Source organism: Rhinoraja longicauda, chromosome 11 (genome assembly GCF_053455715.1).
Source record: "Rhinoraja longicauda isolate Sanriku21f chromosome 11, sRhiLon1.1, whole genome shotgun sequence".
NCBI classification, from domain to species: Eukaryota; Metazoa; Chordata; class Chondrichthyes; order Rajiformes; family Arhynchobatidae; genus Rhinoraja; species Rhinoraja longicauda.
The window spans coordinates 16,659,102-16,678,698 of NC_135963.1; the positions used below are offsets into that span (position 1 = coordinate 16,659,102).

The 19,597-nt window shown below is 40.1% G+C and overlaps 1 protein-coding gene across 21 annotated transcripts in view; it reads left to right on the forward strand.

Moving 5' to 3' along the window:
* ptprfa (protein tyrosine phosphatase receptor type Fa) overlaps positions 1-19,597 on the forward strand; it is a 312,377-nt gene that overhangs the window by 121,611 nt on the left and 171,169 nt on the right. For all 21 annotated transcript variants that reach the window (XM_078408325.1, XM_078408329.1, XM_078408326.1 and 18 more), the window contains exon 4: positions 1,350-1,491. In XM_078408325.1, the coding sequence (XP_078264451.1) occupies positions 1,350-1,491 (142 nt within the window). The remainder of the gene's footprint in view (positions 1-1,349; positions 1,492-19,597) is intronic.

Consider the following 19,597-nt stretch of genomic DNA (forward strand, 5'->3'; position numbering starts at 1 on the left):
GCGCCTCGTTTATTCGGCCAAAATTACGAGAGTGCATTTGAAAACCGCACCGGAAATCTCCCGAAAAACAAGGCACCTTGATCGGGAGAGGCAGCCGATTTCCGACCTTATCAGAATTTCCACACCGATCGGAGGATCGAATCTGCTTCCTGCGGCCGGGGCTCCGAAACTGCAGCCCGGCCGGAGCCGGCAGATCTGCTCCCATAGCCGACTTCCGCGGCCGATTGGCGGTTCAAATTTGCTCCCTGCGGGTTGAGGCTCTGCAACTCCGGCTTAGCCACAGTCAGCAGATCCATTCCCTTAGTAGACTTTTGAGGCGGACATTACGGGCCAATATCTCAGCTCCACGGCTGCATAGGCGGACCGTTCCATTGGACTCGTCTTGGAGGCTGTGACCTCTGTTGATTCAGCAATGTGGATAATCCAGAAAGGCTCTGGATCCAAGGGTGTCGGAAAATCGGTGGTGGACCTGTATATATTCCATTAGTTTCATTATGGGTGATGTTATGGTGATTATTATTTGAAGAACTATAGAAAGTGCACACCGATCACCCGAAACATTATGACCTGATGAGCCAAAACATTATGACCACCTGCCTAATAAGCTGTTGGTCCTCCTTGTGCAGCCCCATACGCAGCAGGATGCGATGCACTGTGTATTGTGACACATTCCTCCCGTGACCACCATTAAAATTTTCTGTGACTTGTGCCACAGTAGACCTTCGGTCGTCTTAGACCAGACGGGATAGCCTTCGTTGCCCTCGCGCATCAATGAGCCTTGGGCGCCCCACACCCTGTCGCCGGTTTGTGGTTTGTCCCTCCTCGGAACAATGTCGGTAGGTACACACTACTGCTGACCGGGAGCACCCCACAAGCCTTGCCGTTTCAGAGATGCTCTGACCCAGTCGACTGGCCATAACAATTTGGCCCTTGTCAAAGTCGCTCAGGTCTTTACTCCTGCCTATTTCTCCTGCATCCAACGCATCAACTTCAAGAACTGACTGTTCACTTGCTGCCTAATATATCCCACCCCTTGACAGGTGCCATTGTAACAAGATAATCAATGTTATTCACTTCGCCTGTCAGTGGTCATAATGTTTTAGCTGATCGGTGTATATGGAGCGATACAATGTGGTTTACTATAGAAAATGGAGAGAAATCAGCTTACAGATAATTCTCAGGAATGGGGTTCTTATGCAAACTGGGGAATGCTTATTTAGCAATCGATTTGATAATTGTTTCCTTTTATCTAATTCTTGTATGCTTCATCTTTAAAGAACAAAAATCTTTAAGATTCTCTTTCTTAACCCTTTCAGCATTTAATTATATATTCTGCAATTGATTTTCAGGTTATAGAATTTGATGATGGCACTGGTTCAGTGCTACGAATTCAGCCGTTAAGGGCGCCACGTGATGAAGCGATTTATGAATGTACAGCAACACATAGTAATGGGGAAATAACAACAAGTGCCAAGCTAACAGTACTATCAGGTAGTCAACTTGTTATTTTTCCTTGTACTCTCACACTTTGTTAAGATGCAATATCAATTCTCATTTGGGATCGTTGGACATGTCATTCATTATGCATTGTCATCAACTTAAACTAATCTGAATCTGATTTTTTTTATTGTCACAGAGTAAACAGAATACTGTACAAACAATAGTGATAAATACAACAATACATCAAACTTGGGCTGAAGGGCCTGTTTCTGTGCTGTACTGTTCTATGTTCTAATAAATACACTGAAGGCCTATGATTGTAGTACAATCTGAAAGATTGATTGATACTTTATTGTCACGTGTTCTGAAGTGCAAAACAAATATAAAGTACAATCATGGAATAACTGAATGAGATAATGTTAAGAGAGATGGCATCGTAAAGATCTAATTTTCCTGCGTGCAAATATCAAGGGGTCTAGGTTGTTAAAAGAATGTACACATTTAATGAGTGTTCAGATAAAAATATATATATGAATAGGAATGAATTATACAGAACTCCAAAGAGAACATCTTTTAAGATCAGGAATTGTGATCATGAAAGCAACATATAATGCAGAAAAGTTTTTTCTGCTCTAATTTCTATGCAGAATGTTACAAACAATTTTACATTTGGCATTTCTATTTACTTTGCTTTCTATTCAGTCTGTTCACCAACAGCAATCACCCAAGGTATTTATTGCTATTTTAACTCCCATACTCAGTGGAAATGAGCTTCATTATTCAGTTCATTTATGCTTTCTAATTCTGTGATCATTGATTTAAATGTGCAAACCCATCACAAATACAAACTAATTGCCTGGAATATACATAACATGGATATAATTAGCATGCAGACCAAGGTACGAACCTGTTCGACTATAATACATATGAAATTGTCTCACTTTGCTGAAGAGGTTGTCATTTAGGTACAAAGAACAGCAAGCTTAGTGTCAATCTATTGCCATCTAGAAATGTGGAATAAATTTCTCAAAAAATGATTTTAGATTTAGATTTTAGATTTAGAGATACAGCGCGGAAACAGGCCCTTCGGACCACCGAGTTCACACCACCCAGCGATCCCTGCACATTAACACTATCCTACACACACTAAGGACAATTTTTACATATTACCCAGTCAATTAACCTACATACCTGTACGTCTTTGGAGTGATACTATTTACCAACTCAATTTTGCTCTCTGACAACGTACTGGTGCTGAAAAAAGATTGTTTTGCAACCTTGTGGCTGTATTTGACCCCAAGATGCATTCTGAACACATTTTTGCCACATCAGCAAGACGACATTTCTTTCTACTTTCATTATATTATTTAACCACCCCACCTGAATTTGCCTACTGCTAAAACTCATGTCAATTGCTACCTCTAAGTTTTACCTAGAGTTCAAATTGTCAGCCTCCTCTCTTTGACCGTTTATAAATTGAAAATCATGTACATCTCTGTTGTCTGTATGCAAATTTACAGCAAGTCACATCTATGCTTGTTAGATAAATTGGCTCCTGATTTATATACATTTCAATTTCAAAACTCTCTCTGTTTTCCAATTCTGATCTTTTGCTCATCTTAGGATTTTAATCGCTGCGCTACTGCCTTCTATGCCTACACCTGTCAAAATTAAAAACACTGATTTCTTTCCACAACATTTCTTTTTTCTCCATACCTTAAGATCTTCCATTTAATCTGTGATTTTTTTTCCCCTCATCTATCGTGATTGTTCCTGGCGTGATCTAAAAATCTGAAAGTGTTGGGAATACTCAACAGGCCAGAAAGTATCAGTGAGGAGAGAAGCACAAAGAATGCCACTGAATCAGTGACTCTTCATCGGAACCACAAAGTAGGAAATCAAGTGTGCTTTATTGGAGAATTGGAGGCAAAGAGATCAGGGAATGTTCAGTGATGGTGTAGAGACCATCCTTGTCAAGGTGATTAATTGCTTTCCATGCTGTCTCAGAGAAGGAGCAAGTCTGCCTGGAAGTCTAAGTAAATGTAGATGAATGAGAGCTCTGGACAGAACAAAGAAAGTATGCTGAGATGCAGAACATAGCAGTTGCTGGAATTCTGAAATATAATAGATTGTTGGAAATACTCATTAGATCAGGTAACATCTATTGAATGAGTGAAGCTGAACAACGCATAAAATACACTCGACTGGAAGAAGGGCAAGTGAATTGCTCCTTCAGATAGACAATCTATTTGGTCTCCTGAATGATACGAACGGATGGCATAAAAGGGGCTATTACATCTTCCATTTTCAGTTGCTTGGGAATGCTGACAGAGGAGTGGATGGGAATGGACAATGTTTATATTAAAGGGATTTTATTCAAGGTTGAGCAAGTTACAGAAGGCAGTAAGTTAAAGATCAGGGAAACATTTCCCTGGCTGGGAGGAGAGAAGAAATATAAGAAATAGAGCAGGCGCAGTTGAGCGCACAATCACCTCTGAGGGGAAGAGTTTCCCTATGTTCTTTCCACAATCCCAATTCTGGTTGAGGCCTGCTGCTTAGCCTACTGAGTATCCCCAGTGTTTTCTAAAAAAAAGTCCTTTTTATTTCTGATTTCTAGCATGGCAAGTTTTTAAAAAACTTTTCAGTTATCCCCAACATAGTTTTAAATGTTATCTCTATGGATTCATGTCTAAATATAGTAAACAAGCAGAAAGGGTAAATTAATCATCATTTATTATGGAGAAAAATGCAATTTCCTGTTGTAAACCCTTGTAGGTGTACACATGAAATACTGGCCTGGTCTGAAATGTCAGTGTTGGCATTTTTAAAAATAGTATCATGTTGTTTCCTTCTTTAGTTAAAAATGAAAATACTTTCTTCCTTTCATGAAAAGGCCTGTTCATTGTATTGGATGATTCCAAAGGAAGATAAGAGCAGGTAATGGGGTGATAGGAGAAAGGTAAATTGCAAAACAGCGGTACCTTTGGAATGCTAAAATGAATGGGAGAGGGAAGATATTTGACAGTGGCATTGTTCTGGTCATCTTTAAGGTCAAGGCCTTAACTGTTTTCCATCTGTTCTGTACATCCTACTTAACATCCAAAAATCTATTACTATAGCATACCCAATGCTTCAAGGTAGAGTATTCCAAAACTTTGCAGCCTGATGCTTGAAACAATTTCTCATTTTCCCCTCCTCTAATTTTAAGACCATAATTCCCTAATAGCAGATTCCTGAGCAATGTCAAAGGTTACTCTGTCCCCATACAATCTATTCTCCCTTAGGGGCTGCAAACATCAAGCAGATTAACACCTAATTTTAAACATTCCAAGGAATATAATCTCTCTGTATCCTGGGATCTTTCTGTTTGGGTACTATTCAGTTAAAAAATGTGTGTAGTTTAGAATTTCTTTTTGTACTCCATGTGTGGTCGAGCCAGGTCTTTGCTGTATACTTTCTTCCCTATAATTATATATGTGAGAAATTCAGTAACCTTTTTAAATACAATTTTTGTTTTTACAATGTCAATATCAAAGCATTTTTTATGATTAATTTACATGAATTCCAAAATCTATTTTGGGCCTTCATCAGATCCAGATTTTCATCAACACTGTTCTACCGTACTTGGTTAAAGTGTAAGACCTAACATTTAATTCTAAGAACACAAGAATACATGAGCAGGAGTAGGTCACTTAGTCGCTCAAAACGATCATGGCTACTCCACTCCAGGGATCAACTCCTTTTTGCCCTCAATTTCTCAACCTGTCCTTAAATACTAGCCTCCAGGTCCCAGAATAGATAGGGTAAATGGGAATAGGAAATAGATAGGGTGAATGCACAAAGTCTTTAACCCAGAGTAGGGGAATCAAGTACCAAAGGACATAGGTTTGAGGTGAGAGGGAAAGATTTAATAGGAACCTGAGGGGCAACTTTTTCACACAGAGGATGGTGGGTGTATGAAACTGGCAGCCATATTTGAGGCAGTTACAATGACAACATTTAAAAGACATGTAGATATGAAATGTTTAGGGGCATTTCGGCCAAATGCAGCAGGTGGAAGGGGCCTGTTTCTGTGCTGTATGGTTCTATGACTAGAACAGTTGTTGGTTGTAGAAAGCTATGAAAGGTGACATTGTTAGAATGTAACTATTCCTTTATATCACTGATTTAGAGAAGTGGGGCTGGATGAAGTATAATCTGAAGAAGAATAGTCAAGGCAACTGTAGGAATCAACTTGCATCAATGGATATTGAAGGATTGTTGCACAGTTAATGGAAGGGTGGAACTACTTAGAGAGACTGGTCTAACTGGCACAGATCAGTGCTTTTCAGAATGTCAGACAATTGGCCAGCTCCAATGAAACTGGATCAATCTGTGAAGCTTTTTACTTTCCATAGATGCTACCTGAATTGCATGTGCAGCATTCTCCTTTATTTGAATTTTCTAGATCCTGTATTTTGTCTATCGCCTTACTAATGTTTTTATTACTCCCTCTCCACTGCCTTATTCATCTGCTATTGCATCACTTTCAGGCGGATTATGTGTCAACGACAAGCCTTCACCTCCCTGCTTCAGCTGGCACTGTCACAGTTACATCACAGTCTCTCCTGGTCTCCACCCTGTTATGGACATTCCCTTTATTCATCCTGCCCGTACCTCATCCTTACAATTTAAAACATGCTCATTGTCTCATTTTGCCGACTCTTCATTTTTTCTTTCGTTCTTGGAATTAAGCTTAGTTGAACGACACAGCGTGGAAACAAACCCTTCGGCCCACTGAGTCCATGCCAACCAGCGATTTCCCAGTATACTAATTCTATCCTACACACTAGGGACAATTTGCGGAAGCCAATTAACCTACAAACCTGCACATCTTTGGAATGTGGGTGGAAACCAGAGCACCCAGAGTAAACCCATGCAGTCACAGGGAGAATGTACAAACTCTGTACAGACAGAACCTATATGGGTCTCTGCCATTGTAAGGTAGCAACTCTACCACAATGCCGCCCTCGTTTCTAACCAAAAAGTGTGGAATAGAGGTGATGAAAATCTGGAATCATAGAAGGCCCTAGAAGACTTGAATTTATGTACATAAAATGCTTTGGAGTACATTTAAAAGGTAATTGAAATTCTGACCTTTACATCCTGTAGGAAGTGTCAAGACCACTCCTGGAGTAAGAGGCGAAATTCTAAGCAGCACACTGTAATGTAGCATTGGTTTACCAATTTATTTTAAAATCAGTGTCCGTGTCTTCACAGATGCTGCCTAATCTGTGTATTTCCAATATTTTTCAGTTTCTATTTTTGATTTCTGGCATCTGCAGTTTTTGTTTTGCTTTTTAGCCTCACTACTTGTTTTGTTTTAATCATACTGGCATTTTGACTATTCCTTGACTAAAAAGCAAGCAGCTAAAGTTAAAATCATGATCCATGGATGACCATTTTTAAAATCATTTGCCCCTCATAAAACTCAGAGAACTGGATCTCGATAACCATCAACACAGGGCACCTCGTCTGTGTGCTCAATCCCCTTCTCTAATATAGAAACATAGAAAAGTAGGTGCAGGAGTAGGCCATTAGGCCCTTCGAGCCAGCACCGCCATTTAACATGATCATGGCCAATCATCTAAAATCAGTACCCTGTTCTTGCTTTTTCCCCATATCCCTTGATTCCTTTAGCCCTAAGAGCTAAATCTAACTCTTGATCTCTGTATCCATGATTGTGCGACCAGACACAGTACCAGCACCATCTTTAAATTTGCTGACAATACCACCTGGATGAATAACAAATAGCATTGTCAAAGTACAGGAGGGAGATTGAAAATCTGAATGAATGGAGCGGGAACAACAGTCTTGCTGTTGATCTTAGCAAGACTAAGGAGTTGATTGTTGACTTCAGGTGGCGCAAGCTGGGGGATCCACAGCTGCCTTCATCGATGGATCTGTGGTGGAGAGTGTCAACAGCTTTAACTTCATCGGCATGCATATCTCTGAAAATCAGGAGGAACTCATGTGGAGGGAATAGTTAGGTGATGTTCGTGTCCCGAAACCTCACCTGCCCATGACCTCTACAGATGCTGCCTGACCCGATGAGTTCCTCCAGACTGTGTTTAGCTCAAGATTCTAGCATCTGCAATTTAATTGTTTCTCTGAAGATCTGTCCTGGTTCGACTACATCATTGCAATCGCAAAGCAACCTCTACGTCCTTAGAAAATTGAGGAGATTCAGTGCATGTCAATAAATTCAAGATCAGCTTATTACCAGCAATTATCAGGATTTTGAACACTACATCCTGACTATGGGTGCTGTCTGTACAGAGTTTGTACATTCTCCCTGTGACTGCATGGGTTTATGCTCTGGTTTCTACCTTAGATTTTTTTTATGGACTATGTCTTTGGTTGCACAACAGACTTTGGTTTTTGCACTGTTACGGTTATTCAGTATTACGGTTATTAATTAATTTTATTTTTGATTATTATATATTTAGCATTGTGTTATTATGCTTCTGGCCTGTTAAGCAGCAGGAAGTAAGGATTTCATTGTTCCTTTATCAGTGAATATGACAATTAAAACATACATGACCATTAATTCTTCCATTTAATTTTTTTTTGATTTGCATTCTAATGCTTGGCTATCTGGTAGGCTTTAGAATAAATGAGCATGTTAAATGTGGAAGCTCCTGCTGATACTAGGTTTTTTTCAATTGCTATTTAATTACCATTCATGTAATAAATATACCAAATTTCTTCTTATACCTGTCATTTGGGTTCCCAGCTACAACCTCTCAAATTTGTCAAGTTAGCACTTGTTTTATAATTAAGCTCATACAACTAAATAGATGGTTTTGATGTTATAGGAGCAGGCCGTTCAGTGAGATTATAGTTGCTCTTCTACTTATTTCCGGCAGTTATTGCCTTCATGTTTTTTTTTATCACCTTCTGCCAGCAAAATGTCACTCCAAATTAAAAATGTTAAATTGTAAAACAGTATCTGACGCTGTTCTGCAAATTGATTTATAATGTATAATTATCTCTGGAAATTGAGGCAGGCATTGCACATGTTTAGTTTAGAGATACTATGTGGAAACAGGCTCTTCAGCCCATGCTGAGCATCGATCACCTGTTCACACTAGTTCTATGCTATTCCATTTTCACATCCTCACCCTACACACTAGGAACAATTTACAGAGGCCAATTCGCCTACAAACCTGCACATCGTTGGGATGTGGGAGGAAACCGGAGCACCCGGAGGAAACCAACGCAGTCACATGTAGAACATGCAAACTACACAGACCCAGCATCTGAGGTCAGGACTGTTCCGGGGTCAATGAACACACATGGCATTCTTCAAATCTGAATCAATGTGGCTGTTTATAATGTTGCTGTGAATGATACATTGTTGAATGCACCTTCTTCCAGAAGGTATAACCAAGTCTTGATCTGCCATATTCAGTCCATAAAAATATTTGATGAACTTGAGCAGTTCTTTTGTTGAATATTTTTGTTGACACCCATGATTGTAAAAAAAACACTGTCAGCAATCTGGATATTTACATTACTTGGTATTTCTTTGTGATTTCTAAGTGCAAATTGTCTGCCAGACTTGGCTATATTCCAAGGTGACTTATTGGTTTAGTAATTTAGTTGAGTTTATTGTAACATGTATTGAGGTACAGTGATAAGCTGTTATCCAGCGCCTTCAAACGCTCATCTTATGTTAACCCACTCATTCCTGGGATCATTCTCGTAAACCTCCTCTGGACCCTCTTCGATGCCGGCAACTCCTTCCTCAAATATGGGACCCAAAATTACAATCTTCAAAGGCATTTGGAGTATTAATAATAATAATGCATTACATTTATATAGCGCTTTTCAAACACTCAAAGACGCTTTACAGGGATTACTAGAACATAGAGAAGTGAATAAATAGATAAATAAGTAAGTAAACGAACAGAAAAAGGAGACAGAAGGTGAGGTGACGGTCAGTGGTTGAAGGCAGTGCTGAACAGGTGAGACTTCAGTGATGTTTTGAATGTGGTGAGTGAGGAGGAGTCTCTGACGGTTTGGGGTAGTGAGTTCCATAGGGTGGGAGCAGCGATGGAGAAAGCCCTGTCCCCCCAGGATCTGAGTTTGGTCCGGATGGGGGGGGACAGGAGATTGGCAGCAGCAGAGCGGAGGGTGCAGGTGGGAGTGTGCCTGTGGAGGAGGTCAGTCAGGTAGGATGGGGCCAGGTTATGGAGGGCTTTGTAGGTCATGAGGAGGATTTTATACTGGATTCTCTGGGGGATGGGGAGCCAGTGGAGTTTGTAAAGGACGGGGGTGATATGTCCACGGATCGGGGAGTGGGTGAGTAGACGGGCAGCGGAGTTTTGAATGTATTGAAGTTTACTGATGATTTTTGAGGGTGAGCCATAGAGGAGGCTGTTGCAGTAGTCCAGACGGAAGGTGATGAAGGCGTGGATGAGGGTTTCTGCAGCTGTGGAGGAGAGGGATGGACGGAGACTGGCAATGTTTTTGAGGTGGAAGAAGGCTGTCTTTGTGATGTGTTTGATGTGAGCAACTTTGTGCCCCATACCCCACCTGAGGTGGGGTGTGCTAGTGTTCGAGCTGGTCTAGAGGAGGTTTACAAGAATGAACCCGAGGACGATTGGGTTAACGTATGATGAGCATTTGATGGCTCTGGGCCTGTATTAGCTGGAGTTTAGAATGATGAGGGGAAGCCTCGTTGAAACTTACCAAATAGTGAAAGGTCTGAATAGAGTGGATGTAGAAAGGATGTTTCTACTAGTGGGAGAGTCCAGGACCGGAAAGTACAACCTCGGAATAAAAGGACAAATCATCAGAAAGGTGAGGAGGAATTTCTTTAGTCTGAGGGTGGTGAATCTGGAATTAATTGCCACAGATGGCTGTGGAGGCAAGTCATTGGGTATTTTTAAAGCGGAGATTGACAGAATCTTGATTAGTAAGGGTGTCAAAGGTTATGGGGAGAAAGCAGGAGAATGGGGTTGAGAGGGGAAGATAGATTAGCCATGATTGAATGGTGGAGTAGACTAGATGGGCTGAATGGCCTACTTCTGCTCCTATAACTTATGAACTTAAGTCATTGGATTCATGACTTAAATGTTTGTTAAATTAAAATCTCCCATTTTAACCACTTTCAATTTCTACATTCATTTTTGATTTGTTTGTTTTTAGTCTCGCTGCTACCTCTGTGCTGTCAGGAAGTCTGTGGATATGTTGCATTTGTCTTGGATCCTACACTGTATCTTAATTTTTTACATTCATATTTTTAAATTCTAATGTTGCCTTTTTAGCATCAATGCTAATATTCATCTATCTCCCTAAAGGACTTTTATACTGCACCACGGCATGTGTGGCTTTGTCTGGGACTTATAGCTTAAATGTGTATTTCTAAATTGTTTATATTTTATTTACTTTCCTATTTATGTGTATGTGTATAAAGAGAGCTTTTAATACTACTGTTCTTCCCATAGGCACTGATAGTATTTTTCTCACAATTTTTAATATCACATATGACACTAGCATTTCATGATTATTGTCATAATTTATTGTCATAAATTTTATAGTCCCTAATCTTTGCTATCATTTCCTTTATCATGTTTTATTTGTTTTTTTGTGGTATGGAAGTGCAGCCGTACCACCCATTTTAGTCCTTTCTACTATTGTGTTTTGATTCCAGTGAAGATTTTGGTTACAGGCTTATAAATCTTTTCTGTGCCATAGTTGGTTTTGGAATCCTTGAAATGGAAATAGATTAACTCTTCCTTCCACTTTGTATTCACTTTCCAAATCTGCTTGCCCAGTGTCAATATGGGTGATAGTCCTGAAGTTAATACTAGCAAGCTTCTGTTGTTTCATTAGGTTCCTAGCTCATAATACCCATTTTGCTAAATCTTCAAGTTCCATCCTCTTGTTAGATCCTACAAACTCTTCACCTTTACTTTCCAAGTTGCTTATCAGTCATTTCTTCTCCTGTGACCTGGTAACCTCTGGGATGCTGTTATTTAATGTAAGAAACTTGTGTGTCATTCATAAAACAGTCGTGACTCATATGTTTTGTTGAAATATATAGGATTTCAAAAAAACAACACACCCCATGTGCGTGACTGTGCAGGCATAGCAATCAAAATATTGTGTGTTCCCACCCAATACCATCATGCACATGACATCGAAATAATTATCGGTTAGACCAGATCTGATTGAATACAATTCATTCCATTTGACTGGATTAACTTTAGAGTAGAGGCACTGTTTATTCTATCAAAGGTGTGCACTATTGCCTGTGAATAGTATCTAAAAGTTTACTCAATACACCTACTGTGAAGAGATTACTCTGATAAAAATGTTTTCACACAGGTATCTGTCGGTTTTTCAGAAACCCAGATTTGTGTGTAAAAGTCTTTAACCTTGAATTTACTGTTGAACATGAAAATTCATTTATTTAGCAAGACTCCGAAAATTATATTTTTTCTGAATTTTGGGCTTGCAGATATTGGGGCTGCGATACCTAGATGTGTTACCTTCTAACATTTTATCAGAAAAGTCATGAGGCTTTCAGTGATAAATAATGAAAAGAGAAAGTACTGATCCTATGTCAGGGACAAGGCCTACCATTGAAGACAATATGAAAAGAATCTATGTGATGCAGGAAATGTTTATGACAGTGCAGTGAATTCTAATAATGTACTGTGTGTCAACAAGGCTACCAGCTCAGAAACAATTTTACCTTCAAATTTACCTGTGTGTAATGCAACTGCAGATCCTAGCAGCGGTGCTGTGAGGTTAATGCAGCAATGCTGATATGATGCTTCACAGCGAATGTGCAGTAAAATAATTTCAGAGCAAAGTTGATGGCAGCTATATCAGTCCTTTTTATCCAGTAATCACTTTCATTCCTTTATTGCTAACTTTTGCAGAGTAATACCCAAATCAATTACTCTACATTAATTCCAGACTTCATATTGAGATGTGTGTTTTGCATTAAGCATTATGATAAGCAGTCAAAGAAATCAGATTCCAGTAGATCCATCCAATAACATTATTATATACTGTAGCTCTAATAAAGAATAGAATTGATTCTTTCTGTGAATTTTGTATAATAATATTTGGACCTGGAATATTCATGATATAAATCGGGCAATATACATGGGGAACAGTAGTACAGTGATATTACTGGGTTAGTGATCTGGTGGCCTGAACTAAAGATCTAAAAATATGATTTTCAATCCCAAGCCGCAGCTAGGTATTCTTTCAGTTAATTAAATAAACTGACATTAAAAAAACTAGTATCATTCATGGTGATTGTTATAAAACCCATCTAATTTGTAATTACTTTTAGGGTGGACTATCGACTGTGCCTTCCTCATCTTGCTTAAAATTGGCTCCAAATCCACAGCAATGTGGATTACTTTTACTAACCTCTGAAATTGCCTAATGAGTTATTTCAAATCATGATGAGCATGGAACACTTTTGTTCTATCATTCCTCTGTCAAAGAAAAACTGAACCCAATCAGTAAAGAAGTACTTTCAACTAAGAAAAATTAAGTTTAAATCCTGGCGTACTATGTACATTTAACAAAACGGGTTCATCTCTCAATCAATATGAATGTTTTACATCAGATGAATGGTTCAACTATGGCACTCCTTCTGTAGATTGGGATTTGTGGCCCTTTTCCTGGATGTGGCTCCGGTCACGTGTGGCTGCGCCTAACGGCTGCGGCTCTCTGGCAGTCTGTTTGTCTTTTTGTGTGTGTCGGTGTTGGGATGGTTTTTGTTTCTGTTTTTTGGCTGTGTATGTGTGGGGGGGTGGGGTGGGGGAAACCTTTCTTTTATTGGGTCTCTTCCCCGGGGCGCAGCTCGGCCGCGGGGCCTTCCATCGACCGCGGGGCCTTCCAGCTCGGCTGCGGGACTTAACATCGCCGGCGCGGCTCGGCTGCGGGACGTTTCAGTGCCCGGTGCGGCTCGGCCGCTGGACTTAACATCGCCGGCGCGGCTCGACTGCGGGACGTTTCAGTACCCGGTGCGGCTCGGCCGCTGGACTTAACATCGCCGGCGCGGCTCGGCTGCGGGACGTTTCAGTGTCCGGTGCGGCTCGGCCGCTGGACTTAACATCGCCGGCGCGGCTTGGCCGCGGGACGTTTCAGTGCCCGGTGCGGCTGGGCCGCGGGGCCTTCCATCCCCTTGCGGGGGCTGTGCGTGTCGGTTGCCTCGGTAGGGGTCGAACTGCCTGTCCGTGGGCGCGGGGGGGAAGAGAGTGGAAGTTTTGTTGCCTTCCATCACAGTGAGGGGGTGTTTGGAGTCACTGTGATGGATGTTGGTGTTGGGGTCGTGTGTCCTGTGTTCTTTTCTTTTTTGCTGTGTCTTGTGACTGCTGAAATTTCGTTCGGTATTTATACCGAATGACAATAAAGTTCTGTTATACTGTTATACTGTTATACTATGTTCATTGATCACTTTGATCACAGTGTATTGCAATGGAGGGTAAACTCCAGTGGAACATGCACTGGGCACATATCACACACATTTGCTACATGCCTCTTCTGTCTCTCTGGGTTTGGTGTTTGTATATGTGAAGCAGGATGGATTGCGAAGTATTATCATAGAAGATCTTTATTCAGATCTTGAGTACAAATGACAAAGTTCTTACATTTATTTCATTGTTCAAGCATCACATGGGGCCCTTGCATACTTATATATATCTGCTATCAAAGATTCTCATCTAATGTTGTCTGAATTACGTTTTTGAAGGTTACCTGAGATCTGTAATCAGATTGCTGACTTAAAATGAGGTGATGCAAGTTATTTGTCCAGACAAGTTGAAGGATAATCAATCTAGAACATCAGGTCTTTTGCTTAGTCATTCATTTGAACGGTAACTAATCATGCAATGTCATATTGTGTTGAAATACTAGACCACAAATATGCCCCCATTTTTAGTTGACGTGCAAGTCCCTGCCAAATTGTTCACGATGTTGTAGAATTTTATATCTATGTGATAAATTGACTAAAATATTGAGTAGGTTTATGCTATGTAAAATTCTGTTAAAAGTTCTACCTCCTACTAAAACCAGCATTCAGTATTGAACTCCCAGTTGCCATTCCTTCTATCGAAGCCTTTTACTTTGTTGGCAGTTTCTTTTGCCGTTATTCCTGTCGTGTATGGTTTACAATAGTATGTAAACGAAGTTAATCAAACAGGAGACACAAGAGACTGCCGATCCTGGAATGTGGAGCAAGAAACAAACTGCTGGAGGAACTCAGCGAGTGAAGCAACATCTGTGGGAGGCAAAGGGATGGTCAAAGTTTTGGGTCAAGACCCTGCATCATTCAAACAATACCGAACAGGAATACAGGGACTGATGGTTTTGTGCAGAGGAAATGCTGTCTCGCACATCTGAAGTTTTTGAGCAGACAACTAAAATGTAGATGAAGGCAGGGTGGTGAATGCAGTTCAGATGAACAGATTTTATTGTTAATCGTTTCGTAAGTCTTTTGACAAAGCCCTGCATGATATGCTGGCTCGGAAGGTAGGGCAACGTGTTTGGCAAACTGGATCCAAAATTCTCTTGGTGGTAGGAGGCAGAGGTGGTGGTTGAGGGGTGTGTTTCTCACTGGAAGACTGTAATCAGTGGTGTACCACAGAGAATGGTGCTGGGAACATTGTTGTTTGTCATTAAATAGAAATTATCTCAATGAGAATATAGGTGGTCTGATTTGTAGGATTGTGGATGATATCAAAATTGGTGGAGTAATACGTAGCAAAAGTGGTTTTGAAAATGTACGGAAGGATGTCGATCAGTTGGAAAATGGGGCAGTGTAATGGCAGATGAAATTTAATCCATACAAGTGTATAGCAATGTATTTTGGGAGATCAAATGCTAACAGAATATAATCAGTAAATATGTGGACCTCCGAGGTGTTGGTTTACAGAGGTGTTGGGGCGCAAGTTCAAACCTCTGAAAATGGGAGACACAGGTGGATAGTAAAGAAAGCATTTGGCACCTTCATAAGGTGTAAAAGTTGGGATATCATGTTGCAACTGTGAAAACATTAGTCAGGCCACGTGTGGAATATTGTGTACAGTTCCGGTTGCCACAGTACAGGAAGGATGTGGTAGTGGTAGACAAGCGCTGAAGAAATTCACCAAGATGTTTCCTGGAGTGGATGATTATAATTAGAAGGAAAGATCGGATAGGGTGAATTTATTCTCACTGGCACCTAGGAGGCTGAGAGGTGACCCATAGGATTAGAAAATTATTTGGCCCATAGATAGTTATTGTCCATTTCTGAGAGCAGGGGGCTAGAAATAAAGAGAAACTCTAGCATTTTGTGTCTATCTATAAATCAGCATCTGCAGTTCCTTCCTGCACACTCTATCATTATGGAAAAGTTGGATTGAAGGGGATATTTCTGTGCTGTACAACTCAGGCTCTGTTTTTATGATACACATGTTGGATTCATGAAAAATATACGGTAATCTTGTGGAAATAATGCAACAACCCCGCTAATTCGTGGCTCATGACTGCTCATAAGGAAAGAACTTTGAGGATGATATTGAGAATCTTGAATCCATGCATTGGGAGCATACAGAAGGTAATCTCACCCACCAGCCACTTGCTCGCGTTATCAGGCACTTCCTGCTCCCTGTGGAGGAGCCTGCAGTTTCCAAATCAGTTTTGTGAGTTCTGAGGTGGCTGATAAGGTGAGAGTGGAAGCAAAATGTTGAAAATATTCACCCGGTCAGGCTGCATCTGTGGGAACATGGAAGGGCCTTTGTCAAAACGGACAAGGATAATCAGATCTTTGAAAGAAACCTTTAGGTTCTCACACATTTATGCTTGTTAAAATTACATGTTGGATAGTAGTAATCAAAATGCACAAAAATTCTAAGGAGAGAATGAAACTCAGCAGTGATTATGTCATAGGTCTCAACAATGAGGCAACCATACTGCTCAGGTAGAAGTGGTTCTGGAACAATTTGATAAAACATCAGGAAAAAGCTCACGAGAATCATGATTTCAAATCATTCTATTGTGATAAAGCTCAAGGTGTGTGCGTCATGCATTCTTAATGGCTACTGAGTCTAACTGTGTATGTTTTGAGTGAAAGTCTTCTTTGCGTTTCTGCATTGCGAGCAATAGGTTTTTAGCTTTGATCATTTCTGAAATTGACCTCAAGGTAGATCTGTATTGTGTCACGTGATGTCGCTGCTATGGTGTTGATGATATCATCTGTGATCATTTAACTTTTGTTTAATGGTGACAGTGTGCCGATGCTGTCTTTGTTGCTTCTTCCATTTCTTTTGTAGAGTTGGGCTCTGTTTCTTCACCGGTCACTACTTCAGTAGTATGACTGTATTTCAGTCTGTCTTTATTAGAACAGAGGTTGGCACAGCTGCATCTCTTCTCATTCACGGATCAAGTAGCTTCCCCATTAGAAGCTCTGTGATGAACTGTGATTTGCCAACTTTGGCTTCTTGTGGTCATTCACAAACATACTGCTCGTCAGATTGACAATTTACTATATACAACAGCATGTCTATCCTACTTACAGAGTAAGAGAATCGTGTTTTTTTTCCAGGAAGAATTGTTCATTTATTATCCTCAGTGGGCTGCAGCATTTCATCATAACCCTTTTCAGGTGAAACAACATTCATACCTCAAAATATGTTTATATAAAATAATTTATATACCTGAGCACAAAGGGTTGGACGAGAATATTAATTCAATGTTTTCAAATGGAATGCAACAGCTCCATAGAGGAGAATTTTACTCATTCATTTTAAGGAGCTGAAAGATCATCATTTATTGCCTATTCCTATTTGCTCGAGAAGATGGTGGTGAGTTGTATCCTTGAACCACTGCAGTTCTTCTGATGGAGGTATTCCCACAGTGCTGTTGGGTAAAGAGTTCAAGAATTTAGACCCAGTGACATTCAAGGGCTGGTGATATGCTTCCAAGCCAGGAGTATGTGTGACTTGGAGGGGAACCTACAGGCAGTGATGTTAATATGTACTTGTTATCCTTATCCAAATCGCTGGTAAAAGCTGTGGGCTTGGTTGGTGCTGTTGGATGAGCCGCAGTGCATTTTATAGTTTGGTGCACATTGCAGCTACTGTGCATTAGCAGTGGAGATTTAGAATATTTAAAATGTTTAGAGTGATTGATGGAGTGTCAGTCAAGGTCTATTTTCTTCAGGATAGTATTGACTTTCTTGAGAGTTGTTAATGTTGCATTCATCCAGCCAAATAGAGAATATTCTCCCATTCTCCTATGTGCCTTTGAAAAGGTGGAATAGCAAGATGGTGTTAGGAACTGCAGATGTCCAGTCTCTGATCTGTTATTGTTATTCAGCTGGCTGGTCCGATCGAGTTTCTGGTGAGTAGCGAGACCCCAGTATATCTGGTGAGAGACTTGGCAGTAGTAATGTCGTTGAATGTCAAATGAAGATGATTAGATGCTCTCTTACTTGAGATGATCATTACCTAACATTTTTGTGGTAACTTGCCACCTATCAGAAATTGAATTGCGTGCTAATGAGAAATTTTGTGCCAGTGACTTTAGCCTTCTTAATATTTAGCTCGGGAAATATTCTGTTAACAGAGGGCAGGATGATTGGCAAACATTCTTGACAATTCAGAAACACTGGAAGAAATAAGAGAGATGATGGTACGGCAAAGCTGGTTGTCATCAGTGCACAAGTGGATTGAGGGTTGATTAATGGACAGAAAAAGTAGCAGTAAATATGTCATTGTGGCAAACAAAAAGCAAACTTCTGGAGGAACATTATAATGATCTCCACTCTTCTCTTTCTAACCTGACTCAACTTCCAACCAACCTGTCCTTATCTGGAGTCACCTGTCATCTGCCAGTCTTGCCCCACCCCTTCCCTTCCCCTCTTTCTACCAGCTCTCTCCCGACTGCTACTGCCTTAAAGAATGGTCCCGGCCTGAAATGTCATCTCTGCATTTCCCTCCACGATGCTGCCTGACCTGCTGAATTCCTCTTGCAGTTCATTTTTTTTGGTCAAGAATCCAGCATTTGCTGCCTCTTGTATCAACATGTGTGTTGTTACATTCAGTATGTCATGTACTTTTGGGTGCAGAGATAATGGACCAGAATTTATTCACAAAATACGTCAAGGCTAATGGTGTTCATTATTACCTCTGGACATACAGTATACATCAACTGCAGATAAGGATCAGATGTGTGGTCATAGCACTCTGTTGTTAGTTATTCAAAATTGCGTTCTTAGGTTTAACCTCCCTATCTTTTAAAGAGCATGGTGCTTTATTGACCATTTCCCATTAAATTTGCTGCAATGCAATGTCATCACAAGCATACATATTCTTTTAACAACTTCAAAAATGCTGATGTCTGCCAATCAACCACATGGCACTGAAAATGAGCTGCAAGTATGAATTCCTATTGCTTCAAATTTTAATATTTTTGAGTGTGGTTTTACAAACATCACGTTTAAGTTATTACAACATTATTTTCAAATTCTGTTTTTTGTTCGCTTCGATCTCAACTCATTTCTCTTTCTGTATTTACATTGAATTCACCCACTCATTTTTTTCACCTTGATGATTCATATGTTTATTCTCAATTGCTAAATCTCATTGATTAAAGAGATATCCTATTAGTTGTCCATGTCCCTTGGATCCCAGATACTATTTTCTTTCACTACTATGCCTTACTATGCCTCACTACTATGCCTTACATCTTCAGCAATTCAGGGACCAAAGCTATTTTGAGCTGAAATATGTAAAGGAGCACCAATTCATGGCAAAAAACATAGGCGGATTGATTGTAATCATGTATAGTTTTTTTTCTTTGACAGGAAAGCACGCAACAAAAAGCTTTCTCCTGTACCTCAGTACACATTACAAAATAAAATAAACTAAAATACCATAGATGCCCTGCTATAAAAACTCACATGGTTGTGTTATAATTATTGTGAAACCCATTGTGATTCAGTACCTTAGTCAGTGTGTAAGGTTGTGACGCAACAAGTTCTGCAACAAAATAATTTTGTTACACTAACAAAAATAAGAGAAAACATATGCCGAGGTAGCTATTTTATGGCCACAAGTCTCCCCAAATGGTTTGCATTCAATGAAAATGGATTAATGTG